This window comes from Lytechinus variegatus, chromosome 5 (assembly GCF_018143015.1).
Source record: "Lytechinus variegatus isolate NC3 chromosome 5, Lvar_3.0, whole genome shotgun sequence".
Lineage (NCBI taxonomy): Eukaryota > Metazoa > Echinodermata > Echinoidea > Temnopleuroida > Toxopneustidae > Lytechinus > Lytechinus variegatus.
In genome coordinates, this window is record NC_054744.1 from 42,276,464 (window position 1) to 42,295,677 (window position 19,214).

General features: G+C 36.6%; 1 protein-coding gene across 1 annotated transcript; it reads left to right on the plus strand.

Annotated features, from left to right (window-relative positions):
• Window positions 1-14,654: 14,654 nt before the first annotated feature.
• Window positions 14,655-15,774, plus strand: LOC121415461. Its single transcript, XM_041608664.1, has 2 exons — window positions 14,655-14,691; window positions 15,248-15,774. Exons 1-2 carry the CDS (start codon window positions 14,655-14,657, stop codon window positions 15,772-15,774), a joined length of 564 nt encoding a protein of 187 aa, XP_041464598.1.
• The last annotated feature ends 3,440 nt before the right edge of the window (window positions 15,775-19,214 follow it).

Sequence of the window (19,214 nt, forward strand, 5' to 3'; positions counted from 1 at the left end):
TTTACATCGAGTAATAAATGTTCTTTTTGCGGTAAAGATGAAGAAACTTATAGACATATTTTTTATGAATGTGAAATGGTCAAAGTATTATGGAGATTGTGTAGCAATATATTAAAATTTCCGATTCTTAAAAGCTTACAGTGGAAGGATATCCATGTTGGATTAGACGAGACATCAGAAAATAGACAATTATTAAATCATATCATTTTACTTATCAAATTTTTGATATATCACGGTAGGGGGAATCATAAACTACCAACTGCCGAAGAGATTCAAGTAAAGCTTTTTAAAAGCAAAGAAGAAGAAAAGAAAATTGCGATAGAGAGAAAAACATTAACACAGCATTATAAAAAGTGGGAACACCTAAAAAACAATTAAGAAGGATGAGAGAGGGATGGTTTTACCCGGTTTCCACACGTGCGGGGTTGGCTGGTCTGTCTGTCACTGTAGACTGTCCTTTTTTATTACTTGCTTGTTACTTCTTTCAGTGTCTTTCCTTTCTTTCTTTCTTTCTTTTTTCTCTCTTTATTTTCCTTCCTTCTGCTTTTCTTAATTTTTTTTTGTTGTACTGTCTAATTGTTCAATGTCTCTTCTGTGTGTGTCTGTGGGGGGGGGGTGCACTCGAACCCTTTTTCCATTTTTTTTTATTGTAAATTTCATTCAGTTTAATCATTGTTGAGTAATAAATTTTCTACATAACTATTGTATGATTTTGTGAATTTATATTGGTTATAAAATAATGGTTAATTTTTGTTATTGAATTTATCCATTGTATGATTATGTTAATACCATGAGTATTTGTACGATGATTTGTATTAAACTGAATGATTAATAAATACTATTACAAAACAAAAAAAATGCCTTGTAGATGTGCTGGTGGCAACGTGGAATGCAATATCGATATCACATTCGTACATTGTTGACGCCCTCTCCGTTCGTTTGTAAATATTTCATAGTTTGGCTGCCATTTTGACCTGTTTTCCTGTGTCGTACCCAACTAAACATCGGTAAAGTATAATTTTAATGCATTTTCATCTATATCGTTTAAAGTATTTTAAATTGAATAATTAAATATTTTGAATTTGTAGTTTACATATCCTTAGATTGTAACCTCGATGTGTTATAGAACCTTAAACTTTGGACTCTGGTCGGACAAAGGTGCTGGTGTTATAACAAATGGGAGCCCACACGGACACTTTACCGTCGGTGAATGGGGATTACAGTAAAATGTCAGAAATTGTTGAATAAATCCCCAGAAACGACGGTTGTTCCTGTCTAGGTGTAGACTACCTGGGACTTCGGAATAAAAATAGCTATTCGTGCAGCAGAGAAGTTTGCGATTGACTTGCATGCAGCCCGGCCCAGGGAGCAGTGGCTTAACACTAAACAGGGGGGGGCAAGCTATCCCCCTGGCGGAGTTCACCGGGAACTCCGCCGGGGAAAAAAGAAAAGGGGGAGAGTGAAAGAGAAAGGGAAAAAAAGAAAAGGGGGAGAATGAAAGGGAAAGGGGAAAAAGAGGAAAGGGAAGTAAGACAAGTGGAATGCCTCTGGCCGTCTCACCTGCATCACGCGGTTCAATATAGCAGCAGTGCTGACTTTGAAAACTACTCTAACTCGCACAAGATGTTCAGTGATACATGGTTACTCTTATGTCCACTTTTTATGAACTAGACCAATAAACTTACAGAGATATGGTTATTCAACAAAAAACCCCAACATGGCCAAAGTTAATTGACCTTACATGACATTTGACCTTGATCATGTGACCTGAAACTCGCACAGGATGTTCAGTGATACTTGATTACTCTTATGTACAAGTTTCATGAATCAGATCCATAAACTTTTAAAGTTATGATGGTAATTCAAGAGATACACCCAATTCGGCCAAAGTTCATTGACCTTTGACCTTGGTCATGTGACCTGAAATGCGCACAGGATGTTCAGTGATACTTTATTACTCTAATGTCCAAGTTTAACAAACTAGACCAATAAACTTTCAAAGTTATGATGGTAATTCAACAGATACCCCCGATTCGGCCAAAGTTCATTGACCCTAAATGACCTTTGACCTTAATCATGAGACCTGAAACTTGCACAAAATGTTCAGTGATGCTTGATTACTATTATGTCCAAGTTTCATGAATCAGATCCATAAACTTTCAAAGTTATGATGGGAATTCAACAGATACCCCAATTCGGCCAAAGTTCATTGACCCTAAATGACCTTTGACCTTAGTCATGTGACGTGAAACTCATGCAGGATGTTTGGTGATACTTTATTAACCTTATGTCCAAGTTTCATGAACTAGGTCTATATATTTTCTAAGTTATGATGACATTTCAAAAACTTAACCTCGGGTTAAGATTTTGATGTTGATTCCTCCAACATGGTCTAAGTTCATTGACCCTAAATGACCTTTGACCTTGGTCATGTGACATGAAACTCTAATAGGATGTTCAGTAATACTTGATTAACCTTATGGCCAAGTTTCATGAACTAGGTCCATATACTTTCTAAGTTATGATGTCATTTCAAAAACTTAACCTCAGGTTAAGATTTGATGTTGACGCCGCCGCCACCGCCGCCGTCGGAAAAGCGGCGCCTATAGTCTCACTCTGCTATGCAGGTGAGACAAAAAACCATAAGTGAAAACTGGAAAAGGAAAGAAAGAAGACTAACAGATATATTGTCATGAAAAGGTGATTTTATTTTTTAAAAATAAGCATGCAAAATCATAAACAAAATCTTGTTTACCGTGGCGTACAGACCAAGAAAAAAAAGGAAAAGGAAAGAGAGAAGGGTGAAAAATATGTTATCTTCTTTAACATGTCAAAATCTAAAATTGGATTTTTGCAATAAAAATGTAAATTTTTTTGCTTACTCGCATTGTTTTTTTTTTACCCGATACACCATATCGCCCCTCAAAATGTTGCCTCATGACGCTATTGCCTGCCCCCCCCCCTTTGAGAAGCAAAAATAATAAAATTTGTAATGTAAATATGCCATTAAAACAAAGGTGTGCCCCCTCTTTTGAAATTGAAGACCCTTTTTTCGTGTACGAAATATACTTCATTTGTGGCTGAAAACCTTTATTTTTTTTTGCTTGTCAATTGGTTGAAAAACTTTTTTTTGGGGGGGAGGGGCTGGTCGAAATTTTCCTCTGAAAAATTTGCCCCCTTTTGGAAAATCCTGGATCTGCCCCTGATAAGACCGGAGATTTTTTTTGCTCTTGCCCCTCCTGGCCACCGACCCCTGTTACGCTCCTGCCCAGCCCGACCAGCATTGCAGCAAGATCCGAATGGATCAAACTTACGTTATAGATGTAACATGTTACATCTTGCTCAGAGCCAGGTCAAACATCGTTCGTATCACCAGCATTCCAGCAATCAAGCTATCGAAGGTGAAAAGGATACAGAGGATGATTTTGAGATGGTGATCCTTGTTATAGCGATCTTTGTCCATGCCAAAATTGTTTCACTTTGTGCTTTTGCATTTCATTCTCTGCAAAAGTGATTTTTGTATAGGTCTAGATTTCTTAATTGAATCGATACATAATGTGACTCATGTCATGACTTACTTCACCGCCACATTTACAAGCGTATGAACAGAAGACGAAGTAAGTCATGAGTCACATTATTCATCGACTCAGTTAAGAAATCTAGATGTAGACCTATACAAAAATCATCAAAGTTTGCACCGCTCTACTTTTGCAGAGAGTGAAATGCAAGAGCACAAAGTGAAAACAAATTACCTTCGATCGCTTGATTGCTGAATGCTGGTGATACGAACGATGTTTGACCTGGCTCTGGGCAAGATGTAAACGCGGTACATCTATATTTGTTTTGATCCATTCGGATCTTGCTGAAATGCTGGTCGGGCTGGTCTCCCGGAGCCGGGCTGCATGCAAGTCAATCGCAAACTTCTCTGCTGCCGGAATAGCTATTTTTATTCTGAAGTCCCAGGTAGTCTACATCAACGAATGCAGCAAAGGCTTAAATTTGTTCTAGCTCTTTACTTGAAAGGAATTTACTGGACCTCTTTCCTTGGGTAAGACGTGCATGTAGCATATTTTTGCCAGTGATAAATCGTCATTTGCGCTGTCAAAACACGACGAAGACGACAACATCTTATCCGCCATCGTACATTCTGTATTATAACGTATATCATGTACAACGAGTAAAAAATATAAACGCGAACGAGGTTACATGCATTGTACACGCTCGCGCACGTTCGTGGAAGTCCTTAAAACACGGGGTGAATGGCGGAATTTCCAGTCGAATCAATGGTACGATTTCGCATATTATTATTTTAATTTTGAGGTCAGGAGCAGAATTTACCGATGGCAACATGTTGCATGTATTCACTCATAATATTTTACATATTATCATGTTCAAGAACCGTGGTTGTATTTGCTGCCCCACGGTAAGTCACAATATTCATTTCCCATACGCAGCTTTGCAAAAGAAGAGGAAGCAGGTCCACCATCCCAAAATACCAAGGAAGACTAAACTAATAGCATGGATGGCTTCAAATTGTCAGGTTTTGTCTTGGAAGAGAACGGAGTTGGTCAAAGAGCTTCAAAGGCACATCTCTGTCGATGCCTACGGTAAATGTGGAAACAAGGGGATACTTCCCCGTGATGATGATACTATCAAGGCTTTACAAAAGTTCAAATTTTACCTTGCATTTGAAAATAGTGAGTGTCGGGACTACATCACAGAGAAAGTGTGGAAGACGTGTCTGATGAGGGGGTCGTTCCGATAGTCTACGGAACGAGAAGGCACTGCCCTAGAATTCTTTGATTTTCCTTGAGGATTTCAGCAATATGAGTGCATTTGTTGATTACATTCATGTTCTTGATGCAGATCTCCTCAGAGCTCGCTATAGGAAATACTTTGATTGGAAAATAAAGAATACCGTGAAGCACCGCTTGTATGCAGTCAATCATGTTTAGCATTCAGTCTCCACAGTTATATATGTGTTACCTCCTGAAGAAACTGACCCATGTTTTCTTCCATCCAGAGTCGTCATGGCAGAAAAGAACGCCCGATTTTGTTTCGTGGTGGAAAGGACAGTGTCTCGATCCGACAAGAGAGAAGGATGTCTTGGGTTTCAGTGTTCTCTAGCCAGTCTATATGCTAAACACTATATAGTCGCAGAACAATTATTCCTAAAGGAACGTATCATTTCATATTCTTGCAGAGTGCCACATGTTTTTCAAAAGTGTTCTGATAAACATTAATGTGACATTGCATAATTTCGATTGAAGATTTATAAAGGAGTAAGTTATCAACATGTTAGGAGGCAAATGTAGTCAGCTTAATAACAGAACAATCAGTTGACCAAGTACCGGTCGAATGGATGTTAGTAAGCCTATCTTTCCAGTTAGTTGAATTTCTTATAATATATATCGTCGGGAAATTTGCGCTTCTTATTCCAGTATTGGACCGTTTTTATCTTTTCTTTTATTTAACTTCTGCAATCAATATTATTACTTTAAGAGAAATTCTCATTAGTTAAAGAATAGCTTTATATCAGTAGAATAAAGAATTTCCTCTCTATTGTATCTCGTGAAATATACAGTGATGGGTCTGCATTTTATCATATTTTTGTTTTCATTTTTAAACATTTCACAGTGTTGGGATGAAGATTCATCAATATTATTGTAGGTAAATTACATCAAATTGTGTTTTGTGTTTAAATTGTAATGTGTGAAGTCATGTAATTGAGGTTCAAGATAATTGATGTGTTTGAAAGCAGATCTGAGCCACGTATCAGAGCTTAACGATAAATAGCAAATATGAATGAACACTTCTGATTGGTTCCCGTTCAGTATTTTAAACCAAATGCGCGTGTGTAAATTGATTTTGATTGGTCAGTTCATTTAGCGATATATCGCTTGTTTTGTGTTACTGAATCCAGGGCCATGTAACGCAAAGGTTAGCGATTGATTGATAAATGAAATGGCCAATCAAAATCATCGTTGCATGCGCATTTTTGCTCAGTAGACTGACTATGAACCAATGAGAAGCGTTCTTTCAAATGGATTAATCCCTGACCTTTTTTTTTGTTACGGAGCCCAGATGACACTGGATGCAAGAATATCGAGGGATATGAACTATTGCGCAGATCTATGTTACAAATGTGGTAACTATATAGATTTTAGTTTGTTATTATGATTATGGAGTAGTGTCTCGTGGCACTTACCTCGCAGTACTGAAGATGAATATAAGAAATGCTTTGTAGATACTATGATCGCAACATAATTTATACATCATTAAGAACAGTTGACTTAATCTTTCCAAATGTAGGGGAAGGCGGGGTAAGTTGAGCATAGGGGCAAGTTGAGCCACCAGCCCCAGGCCAATAATGAATGAGTCAGACATTGTGGTGGTGTCATGTATTGATGACCCATAGGATAACCCCTAACCCCACCACATTGTTTCCAACTTTGAAACAAAAAGTAGTTTTTTAGAGGGAAAAATATGAATTTCAGCCAAAAAAGTAAAAAAGAGTGTGAAATAGATAAGTGCTTTATAAACACACACGTCTTTAAATATAATAAAGACATGATAACAACATTATTAGTCCAGATATGGATCTTCATTCTTGTCATAGTCTTTTATATGATGGATGCATAATAAATGTGTGATCGCACTAAGTTCGGACTGGAGTAAGTTGAGCCAAACAGCATGGGGCAAGTTGAGCCATGGTAATTCCTATGGTAATGTATCTTAAAAAAAAACATAAAAATCGATTGAAATGCAGGCTGAAAGGAGCAAATTTACATGACTGCTCTTTTCCTTTTACAGGATGTTAGTATTCATAGAGAATTAGCAAGTGAAAAGACTTTAAACAAAAAATTGACATGCTGGTTCTCCCCCCATACATTTTGTACATAGTTTTTGTGGCTCAACTTACCCCAGAAGGTGGCTCAAACTTACCCCATATATGGGGCAAGTTGAGCCATTTGACATCGTTTTTTCAAAGGTCACGATGACTTTCAGTGTGGGGATAGAAAGTTATATATAGGTGGAAAATATTTCAGAAGAATTGAATTTCAAGGCAAGGTACTTATTTCGACAAGATTATTAATCATATCAATTCTAATATGCAAAATGCAAAAACTGTCACAACTTACCCCGCCTTCCCCTATACATGTGTAATAAAAAATGATGGTAAGAACACACAGTACATCTTTATTTTTTTTTTAAATCATTGATGATGATCATATCATTTTATTTATTCAGATCCTATTTGTACATTCGAAAAATACCTGTCTAAAATACATGAACCTACCGTGATTGCAAAAACAACAGGACTGATACATGAATACACATTAAAAAATATAAATCGAAAAGATCCTATTAAAATTTGTGCAATTGTATTTAAGGTGCCCAGTTATTCTGATATTATCAAACCAAGTGTATTTTTTGTGGAAAAAAAAACTTCGTATACTTTGATGCAACGTACACGTAAGGCCACCGCGTACTTTGTGATTTTGGAGCAATTCGCATTTGTTTGTTTGTTTTGAGAATATGAATGAATATAGTATTTTAGTTGAGGCTCAAATTAACTTTTAGAATAAAGCCATCATTTTGAAGTAAACGCCAAATTTGTTTCAAATCGTAGCTTATTGCACAATTGATGTGACGTCATCGCGATTGTTTATTGAATTTGCTGTTATTCTACTCAGATGACAGCTATTTTCACATAATTCACAATAAGTGTGCCTAATGGTGATATCGATTTCGCGGAGTACATATCTAGAGATAACGGCACAAAATTGGGTCGCAGCCCAGTCGCCAGTTTTTGACCAAGATAAGCTACCAATTGGTGAATTTTGGTCCATCACTTAGTGAATATTAAATGGATTTTGTTATTGATAGCTCCCTCCATCAGGTATTGCAATCTATTACATATGTCGCCCTCTCGAGTTCAAGGTTGCCGTGTTCGTCAGCCAGAATCACAACGGCCAACCAGAAAGCCTGTGTACAAATTTCGGTAAAGATTTGCCAAACTGAACTGCCTTTATAGCAAATCATCATTATAAAAACGCAAGCTGCGATTTTCGGCGACTTTCCCTTTTTCCCATTTCACTAATTTAACTTTGTTTTACAATGTCTAAATATTTTTCAAGTGGAAACGACGAAAAAAATACAATTCAAAAGAATGCTATACGAAACATAATCTTCAGCTCATGCGACGTAATTATTAAGGTATTGTTTCATAACATAGTTTCAATTGCAGTACTCAATCTCCTCATTACAGGGATAGTTACATGATCATTATCGTAGCATAACTTAAAAGAGGTGAGTGTCAATGCCCTCACATCACCTAGTGCCACCATTTCCTTCACTCATCGTTGGTGATTTTAATATACCTTAGGTGCCTGAATGTTTTTAACCTAGTCAAAATAATTTCGACATCATTCCTTTTCAATGTCAGCAATTTAAAACGATATAATTTTTCTAATGTTTTTGTGAATATGTGTTTCGAAATATTTTACTATCATCTCAGGAAATCTCCAGTTATGATCATGTTGATTTTTCTTCACAGGACAATTGTACAATTCGGATGGATAATTGATTCTACACACGAAGAAGTGTTACTGTAACATTTTAGAATGTTGATTCTAATATTTCATTGTTTAGACTAAAATCAAGTCAAGATGAATAAAGAGACGGTGGGAAATCTTCACCCCTTTTCTGAATAAAAGGTAACTATGATTTAATCGCCGTCATAATTGTGCACAGTTTTATTAAGTTGATATGCGTAAATACGCGATGTCAATATAGCTTGAAAATAATGTTGTGTTTTGGATGATATTTCTGATAAAAAAAAATCACATTGTTATTCATACAGTTCAAAGTACTCCTATTTTTTCTTGCAAATATGTTAGATCAATTGCGAAGCCCCTTCGACGACATGCACATCATTGTCTTTTTTTCAAAACTCATTTCCAGCGACATACTTCAGTGTACTTATTCGTCCCCTTGACTTACCATGCTTATGAAGTCAAGGCTGACACTTGCACGACTTTTGGTCACGATTTTGTCGTTGCAAGTCGTGCCATTTGGGGGAACGAACTAGGAGGCTCCCGAACTGTTTACGACTTGTTCACGCATAGTTCACGACAAGTTCACGAATGCGTTCCTGTCAGTTTCCACATTGACACGAACTGGCACGACGAGTTCACGCATAGTTTGCGGATAGTTTACGCACTTCCCGCATTGGCACGACGAGTTTGCGCAATTCGGACGGTGTCGTGCTGAACTATTCGTGAACACGACGTGAGCTGTTCGTTAACTATTCGTGACAGTCGTGGTATGGCGCGCACTGGCACGCATCCTCCCTCATCGTCCCGAAGAGTTCACGACGAGTTCACGAACAGTTTGCGCATAGTTCACGACCCGGTCGCTAAATTTTGTCGTGACCAAAATTTTGAACATTTCAAAATTCTCGTCCCGACATGGCACGCAGTCACGAAGTGTCACGACGTGTTTACGCACACTTCACGCCAGTTCACGACTATTTTGCGCACTGGCACGACTTGAGTCGTGGCAATGCGTGACACAAAATCGTGCAAGTGTCAGGCTGGCTTACGACTTTTGGTCACGATTTTGTCTTGGCAAGTCGTGCGATTTGGGGGCACGAATTGGGAGGCTCCCGCACTGTTTACGACTAGTTCACGATGAGTTAACGAATGCGTACCCATCAATGTCCACAATAAAACGAACAGTCACGACGATTTCACGGATAGTTTCCGCATAGTTGACGTACTTCCCGCATTGACACGGCGAGTTTGCGCAATTCAGACGGTGTCGTGCCGACTTAGGCACGACATATCAAAATGATGCCCCCAACCATGGGTGTCGATCACGAGGGGGGTAGGGGGATATACCCCCCCCCCCCCAATATTTCAAGTGGGGGCCGTGTGGCCTGTATTATCATCCCCTCCAATAATTTAGGGTAAAAAATTATAATGATGATGAAAAAATTAAAAGTTTGATCATGATAATTATAGTGATGATTATAGTATGCCATCAATCAGTTTGTTTTCTCGCAATTTGTGTATATTGTTATTAAATAAAAACATTCCTTTTCAGGACTATTAAACAGATGGGTGGAGGTTCAAGATGAAAAAGAATGAAATGTTTATGTATATGATATTTTTTAACTCATGACATAATAGGACCCCAACGAAAAAAAACTTTTGTTAATAGGTGTTCCATCCCACCAGTGGTGAATAAATTAATTTTAAAAAATTAATTAATTTAACAGGGTGGAAAATAAACGGGAGTAAAAGGGTGGCAAGATAAATCATCTATTAAGGAATGACGGTAAACCCGATGGCGCACAAGAAGTCACACATTTTGTAATTTGTGCTAGTCTTAATTGGTCCGAATCTGCATTTTATCATCATGCATTAAGAAGAAAAAAATTATTACCAGTCGGGTTAGATTTAAGAGAGAAGTTGTATACACAGAGGTGTCGATCCTGGGGGGGAGGGGGCAGGAGGGCGATCGCCCCACCAATGTAAATTTTGGGGGGGCAAACATCGTTTTGCCCCCCCCATAATTCCCCATTTTCAACTAAAAATAAAATAAGATTGTAATGCTACACTAAAATCAGCAAGCGAGATTGATATACCAACCCGATATTGATTTTAAATCGTGCTCAAAATGTCTGCTTTTCAGCTCGCGCTTCGCGCTCGCATCATTTCTTTACCAAAACCCCATACATTTCATAATTAAATCGGTGTATAAAATGTCCCGTTTTCAGTTCTAAACCTCAAAAGAACTCCCACTTCGATTTGCAATAATCTTTTGTTGGATATATATATTTCTTGTTCTTTATTAAAAGCGTCCATTAAACTGTCTTTTTTTCATTGGTACCAAAAATGCTTAGAATATCAAGCTTTCAGGTCAGAATATAAAGACATTTAAACCTAAACAGGTTCATTTTTCCTGTTTTCATGTCATACAAAAAATTTCAGCTCGCGCTTCGCGCTCGCATTGTTGGTGAGGGTGAGATATGAATCTCTTTCTCATGGTCGAGTCATATACAGTGCATATCAAAAAAAAGTTTACACTTTGACAAAAATCCTGTAAAATTATGCATTTGTAATATCCTGAAGATTTTTCCATATTTTAACATCGGTACAGGTCCATTAAAGCAAATGACGATATAACTGTCGAAAAATATTTCCGCTTGAGTGAGCACCACTTACTTTTGAAAAGTTAGTGAAAAATTATTTGCGCAGAACTTTGAAATAGTTATGCGAATCAAAGTAGACCTTGATCATAAAAAACACATGGAATTTAGCTAGTAAAATTGATTTGAAGATATCTTCTACCTTGTTTGACTTGTTTCCTTGCCCAAAACACTTCGAAGAGTGCATTTCGCCCCACCCCACTCCCCACACACCGAGGCCATCGTGACGATATTTGCTTTACACCGAGCTGTGATTTACATGGAATGGCTTAAGCTTGTTTTACATTTTGTTAATCATTGCGAAGCTGGGGAAAAGTTTGGAGAAACAAGTATTAAATGAAACATGAAATGTAAACCCACTTTCAATGATAAAAATTTAGTGAAAAAATGCGAGAGATGTCTGAAATAAACTTTTGTTCAGATTCAGCTATGTCCTCAGATCCAGCTGGCACAAAAAGGGTAAAGTTTGTGCTTAATAAGTGTTGAAATTTCAATTTGGGTGGCAAAATTGTTACAAAATGCTTGAATGTATCCGTTTTATTTCAAATAACTAAAAGTGAATGGGGAATCTAAGATAAATCTTTCGCAGGAAAGTTTGATTTCGCCCTTTCCCCTTGACACAGCGTGAAAACAAGCATTTCTGCGCAAACAGATTTCTGCGAGCTTTACAGAAATGGACAGTGCTCACTCAATTGTAACATTCTGACAAAACTTTTACTTTCATTGGATAGATGAGACCCAAACCAAATATTATATTTGAAAAAATTACCCACATGTTGTATATTTTTTAATTCCCAGGTCTTTTTCAAAGTGTAAACTTTTTTTATACGCATTGTATATGTATATATATATATATATATATACAGTGCGTATCAAAAAAAACGGGACAGATTTGACAAGTCTATAAAATTTTAGTTTCAAATCATTATGTCTATATTTTGGTGTTAATAGGTGCTCTAAGGTCTTGTCTTTCAAATGCTATCAAAAAAATTTTTTGTTTCGTTCATGCTTGAGCGAGCACGGGACGTTTTTGTTGGGGGTTCGGAAAGAGGCTTGCGCCAGAATTGCAGAATGATCGGACTTCTTGCTAATTAGCAGACTTCCTCTTAACCTTTTCATTATCTTTGCCATAATTTTCAAATCATGCGGTCAAAATTCATTTTCAGATCTATTTATTTGCTTGAATTATTCTGTTATTTCTTTTTAATATGCTCTCTGTTAGCTTTGAATATTCCTTCTTGAAGCTAATTTTTGTTTCAACCGAATTATGGGAGAGCATGGATTTTTTTTTCAAATCCTTTCATTATGTGCTACAAAGGTTATGGTGGCTTTTGAACAAAGCCACACAGATGGGCGGGCGCTCGCGTTGCTCAGATGGGACTTTCATGCGTTTCTTTATTCCCCTCCCCTTTTTTCTCTTTTTCGTTTCTTTTTTATTTTTTCTTTCCTTTTTCATTTTAGTTTTTGTTTCCTTTTTTCTTTTTTTTCAAACATGTCGTGACCTACTCGTGATCTCGACATGAGCTGTTCGTGAACCATTCGTGGTAGTTCGTGACAGTCGTGGCATGGCGCACACTGGCACGCATCCTCCCTCACTGTCTTGACGAGTTCGCGAACAGTTTGCGCATAGTTCACTGCCCGGTCGCTAAATTTTGTCGTGACCAAAATTTTGAGTAAGTTTTAATTATTTCTAAATTCTCGTCCCGACATGGCACGCAGTCACGATGGGTTTACGCACACTTCACGCCAGTTTACGACTATTTTGTGCACTGGCACGACTCGAGTAGTGCCAGTGCGTGACTTGGAATCGTGCAAGTGTCAGCCTAGCTTTACGATTCGTTCCCAAAACTTACTCGTTCTGTTGGCTTACTGTACCTATGTACGGTGCGTTATAAGTCGTTGGACCTAGTAACTCATGGGAACGAGTTTTAAAAATATATACATGTCATGTTACCTTAAGGGCCCCTTGATTAATTAACTAATTGATTTGCTTTGTCAATAATCACTGCAGGTTTTCGATCGTATATGGTTTTTTAATGAACTAACGAACAATTTCGTAAGATTTTCTCTTGATTTTGCTTTATTGAAAACGCATGATGAGTAAGTGCATGGAAAATGGTTATTGGTTGAATGTTTGATATTCTTTCTTCTTCCTCTCCTTCTTCTTCTTGTTCTTCTTCTTCTCCCTATTATTCTTCTGCTTCTTCTTCTCTAGAACATGGTAGCTTGGAAGAAGCAATTATTTTACGGACCCACCTTAAAAACGTCTATTAAATGTTTTGACTATCAGAATGGACACCCTCTTCCAAAAATGAACATATTAAATCATTTTCCAAACATGTGGATTCGATATGCCATTCTAACGAATTTAAATTGAAAGGGAATGAAAACTCATAACATGCATAACGACAAAGTTTCGATAGGCAGATATGTAGTTTAACACATATGGAAAGCACTCATCATATTCAAACTGACAAACTCATAGATTTATCAATCTCTGCATTTGCAAATTATCATTAGATGAACTTGACAAACTTTAGAGCTCTTGAACTTTATTCAATCTTTTGTCCCTTAGTATTCTTGGCACGGGAAAGGGAACTGATGTAATCAAAGGCGGCAGGTTGACATCCACAATCTGACGAAACTCCTTGGCTAGTATAAAAGACAGAGAGGTCCGAGTTGTCTTTTTATTGTACAATTGACATGTCTGCATCGATCTTTGTTCTATGGTTTGATTGAAGAATATAATGTGAATGATTAAAGATCATATGTTTCTATCTGATATTATTTCTTTTCTTCTTTCTTTTCTTCTTTCTTTTCTTCTTTCTTCTTCTTCTTCTTCATATTCTCCTCCTTTTTGCACTTTTAAGGAAAATATGAACCATAATAATATGTACGATGTCCAAAATAATAGATAAGACCAACATTGTAATATTCACACATGAATTAGAATACCAATTACAGAATTACCTGTCTGTATTTGCGTATGTTCTCTTGTGCACATTGTGCCAGAATGACGATAAGAATTTATATCATCCAATTTCCTTAAGCTCCTTAACTAAGTGCCGCAAAGATTCTTCGCACGAATGTCATGAAAGGTGTCACTTTAATGTCTCACTTTCTCCACTATCTTCCAAGACACCTTGGTCCAAGTTTGATAATATCGTCTGAATGATGATGGCGATGCCAAATGTTTCGTCTGTTCTGTCAATGTTTCAAAGTATGCAGATGAATAAACGTTCTTTCTCAAGTTAACTATTTCTTTATAAACTCTCAAGTAAAAACTTCCTACGAAAAGTATAAAAGCTGAGGATTCAACTAGATTTTCACACTCGAATTCTCTGGAGTAGAAAGTCCCAAGTAGTTATCCAGAAAACAAGCAGTACTATTGCTTATTCATTCTATTTGTACGATCCTGCATAAACGGAATATTGCAATGGCAGCTACAGTGAAAGCAATCTGTCTACTATTCGGTAAGAATTACTACTTCTTTAAATATTTATAAATTCATAATTTATCTTTATTAAACGCTCATTTGTGTAAATAATCATTTTGTTCAAGCCAGTAGGATGTTTGTTTGTTTTTATTTCCGTCAAAAAAAAACAAAAACAATATGTATACATGTAAAGATACAAAGAGTAACATATACATACATAATGAAATAAATTTTAAACATTGATTAAAAAATCAATGCTTGAAATATGTTAAGGAAGTTGAAAAGATCAAAGGATCAAACTTAAGAAAAAAAGATGGTTGGATAACCAATAATCAGCTACACCAATTGTATGTGGAGTTGGTTTTCCTTGGGGATCAAATGTTTGTGTTGTTATTGTCGATGTTTCCGTCAAAAGTGATAGCAGTGAACCGATTAATGGGTCTTCTTTTTCTAGGAAAGAAGAAAAGAAAGCAAAGTGAATTAGTAACGGGATACTCTTCAATGAATGTTGTGTTAAACTTTTCTCTACTTATAGTTTAATTTCATCACTTACTTTTGAATATCTCTTATTTTTCTGTCTACTTAATTCACAGTGATTTGCATTGCCGCTGGGGTAAATAGCAATCCGCTCACCAAGGGTAGGCGGAAGACGGGCCAGAATCCCGTAGGGCCTCCTCAGAAACAGACCATGTTCGATTTCCCGGTAGAACAAGGGACAGGTCCAAGCTTTGTTGATCCTGTTTCTGTTGGTCCGAGCTTCACTAGTAGTTCTGTCATCCTCACAATGCCAGATTCCTCCTCCTCCGAAGAAGTGTCCGAGATGGACTTTGACATGGATACCAATGAAGTCGATGCTGCCCCATCGGTCTTATTTGGAAGGAACAGGAATCGAATCAGCGGGGACATGCGTGGCCTTCTCCCCGGGAATGGAAGACAACAGGGTTTCGCTGATGTAGAAGCAGGGCAATATGATGAACTCATGTCCAGGACCGCTGGATCATCAGGAAGGGGTGTTGGTATTGCCTTTGGGGTTATTGGACTAATTGCTCTAGTTGTAGCTGTCGCTTTCTTCACAATCAGAAGATACAGGCACGAGATTCCAGTGTTGGTCCGTACATAAGAAACTCCAGAACTTAGTACAATTTAGTTTTTCATGAACAGATACTGGATTTTCAAATACTGGCTTGAATATTTCTTTAACAGAATTCTGATATGAAACCTGGGGTTGTTTCACAAAGATTTAGGCCTAAGTATGACTTAGAGTCGCACTTAAATGTCTAGTTGCGCGAAGTATAAAATGCATGACCGCATTGGTCAGATAATGCCAAGAGGACGCGCACTACTGTGTATTGATCAATAAGATTGCTAGTTGCACATTATGTTCACGTCGGCATTTAAGTGTGACTTAAGTCATACTTAAATCTTTGTGAAACACCCCCAGGAGTTACCAGCAAAATGCTTTTATCTAACATGTCTAAAATGTTTAATGATGAAACGTATATCAATTATATCGATATATATTATGTTTGTCGGTTCTGGTTTTCACAATAATGATTATGTAGACTACTGTATTGATATAGCAATCGAGTCTTTAAACGCTTGTTGGAATGCTCCCCAGGGAGTGGAGAAAGGTTTACATTGGGTGAAGGCATGTCAGGATCCGATGACCAGGGTTATGATATATTTCTGTAAAGCGCTTAGAGACGTCGTTTGTATTAAGCGCTGCATAAAAGCGGATTATTATTATTATTATTAATATATTATTATTATAATTATTATTATCATCATCATTGTTATTATTATTGTAATTATTATTTTTGATGGTGTTTTCATTACTATCATTGTTATTATTAATATTGATATTCAAAATGGAGCATACTTTCATTTCATGTATTTATTCCAAATTCTCATTAAAAAACATACAACATACAACTTTATCTATTTATTTCAGAGCAAGTTCATTGTGTCTATTTCATAATCAGGCATTGTGAAGCTCCTAAAAATATTCAGGCTTCTAAGATGTTATAAGCAGATAGCAGTTAAGGTAGATCGTAGAATTTTCAAATACTAATAAGGTAATCATGAATTGACAGAACAAAAACGATTGCTAAGATTTCTTTTTCTTCATGTATCGTTTTATGCAATAGACTTAGAGTTGTTTCAAACTTGGAAATCAAGTCAATGTATTCCTGATGCATTTTCTCATACAGTAAATTTTCATTTGTTTCAAAAATAGAAACCACTGCAACTACATGTACCTTTATTTTGAGTGCTATTGATTCCAGAGGGAAGTTGTATCAGGTTGCCATGGATATATGTCTCCATGAAATTTGGATCTAAGGACAATTAATGATAACAATGAACGAATAATCAAATTGCTGGAGATATGGCAATAATGACAATCGAATACCACTGAGGGGTGTAGTGTGGTTGACGATAAAGGTTCAGGACGAAGAAAGTAGGCTAGATATGATATTTTGTAGATGAAAATAGAAAGAGAAGGGGATAAAGGGATAGGAGACGGGAAAGAGTGTTGAAAAGGAGAAAGAGGGTTGAGTCGGAATTCGAGAAGCGAAAGGACCTGTGATGGTTAGAGTCATGTAAGAGGGGTGAAGGGAGAAATGAGAAGGAGGGGGTGAGCATGGGGGGGGGGTAAACCAACACAAGATAAGTGGTGAGGCTTATTCTAGTCCAGAATATATACATAGTAAATGATAACAGGCCAACACCTACAAATGAAACTAATTGAAATAATGATACAGATGAATTCGAAATCATCGATCTTTGAAGGAATTGACCAAACGGCTTGCTCATAACTGAAGTAGGAGATGGTTATAGTTAGACGGATATACAAGAAATTGACAGCGATAGAAGAAAAGACTTTGCATTTATAGTTTTAATCAAAATTCAACCTTATGATGATAGTAATAAACATAACACAATCAATTGAATTACGAATGTGAAATCAATTAGGGCCTAACATAACAACAACATAACCGGATAAAATTAAAAAGTTCGGTTATTTTAAGTTTTGATTAATGTAAGAATATATAATAGCAAGGTTAAGAAATACAGTAAATTTACATAACGGAGAAAATAGTCAACAAAATGCATACATTAAACTGATAAATGATCCTGATTGCATCATCTCACGTTGTTATCTATACTGTTTGACAATTTCTACATAAAAAAAATCCTGCAGCAGAGTCTCGAGAACACCTGTAATCTTATACTGCATTGCGTAATCTTACATGCATTTGTGCAAAATTACAGAAAATTGGTATTTCATGTATGTAACCTTACAAATTTATTGTAATAAAACTGTTTTTTTTTTCATCATCTCTCTTCTGTAAAATCTTTTTTTTCTTCTTACATTGTAACATGTACATTTGATAATGGCTGGTACTATCACTGGCTATATTGATTGGTCGTGGTTTTGAGATGAGGTTGGTTTATCAGATCACAAGTATCCACATCATTATCTTATAAGCATCATTTTTTTGCTTGAGCAATAGAAATAATTACCCAGACATAGTCTTTTTTTTTTAAAGTCTGAATACCCTCGGCTATTCATTGGGTTTGTTAGAACAGACAGTTCATAAGGTACCTCGTGCGTGTATCTATACTATTGCCCTCGAAGATGTGTATTATCTGTATCCTATGCTATATGAGAACCAATAATATGATTGTTAATTAATGAACGAGATGTATTTTTAAAGGGGAATCCAGCCTTGGCCATAAAATGTTGTGTTGGGAAGGAGAAAAATAAATTAAACAGAATGGTGAAAGTTTGAAAGAAATCGGACAAGCAATAAGAAAGTTATAGCTGCTTTAAAATTGAGATCACTAAAAGTATGTAGATTTCAAATTGGCAACTGGGTAAGTAAATTATGACAAGGGGCAAGGACAACTTTCCCATAGGCCATGTACTTTATTATCAGGTATTTGTGGGTTTTTTCCTAAGTACCCCTTCCCCTGGAGCAGTAATCTAAATATAACCCAGGTGGTATATTGTTTAATGTCCTCATGAAAGAAAAATATAATTTGAAATAAAACTTTTGGGAAAAATGACATTTTAGCCATAATATGTATTGGAGTACATGGAAGAGTAGTCCTTGCCTTACATCACTATGACATCCCATATGCAGCCAATTTGAAGTCTCCATGAGTATAGTGATTACCAATATTTACAACTTTTAAAAATTCATAACTTTCTTGTTGTTTGTCCAATACTGTTCAAACTTTCACCTATCAACTTGTCTGATTTTTCTTTTTCTCATAAAAACAAGTTTTTATTTGGGTTGGATTCCCCTTTAAATATCTCAATGAACAACGCAAGCGGTATAAAGAACTGATGACGTCTCCCATATACTGGTGTATTTCACAATGATTTTTTCTTCATAGAAAAAAAGAACCGGGTGGGTCTTTCATAAAGCTGTTCGTAAGTTAAGAACGACTTTAAGAACGACTGGTGATCCTTCCTAGTGGTATTAAAATGTTATACACCATTTTTTTTTCATTTGTGATGGTTTAGTGAGTGAGAAAGGTTCACTAGTCGTT

Bases quoted from the DNA above. Each gene is read 5' to 3' on its own strand.
- LOC121415461 (XM_041608664.1), top strand. From the start codon at position 14,655: ATGGCAGCTACAGTGAAAGCAATCTGTCTACTATTCG. The intron at 14,692-15,247 runs GTAAGAATTACT...CTTAATTCACAG, and splicing joins AGCAATCTGTCTACTATTCG to TGATTTGCATTGCCGCTGGG.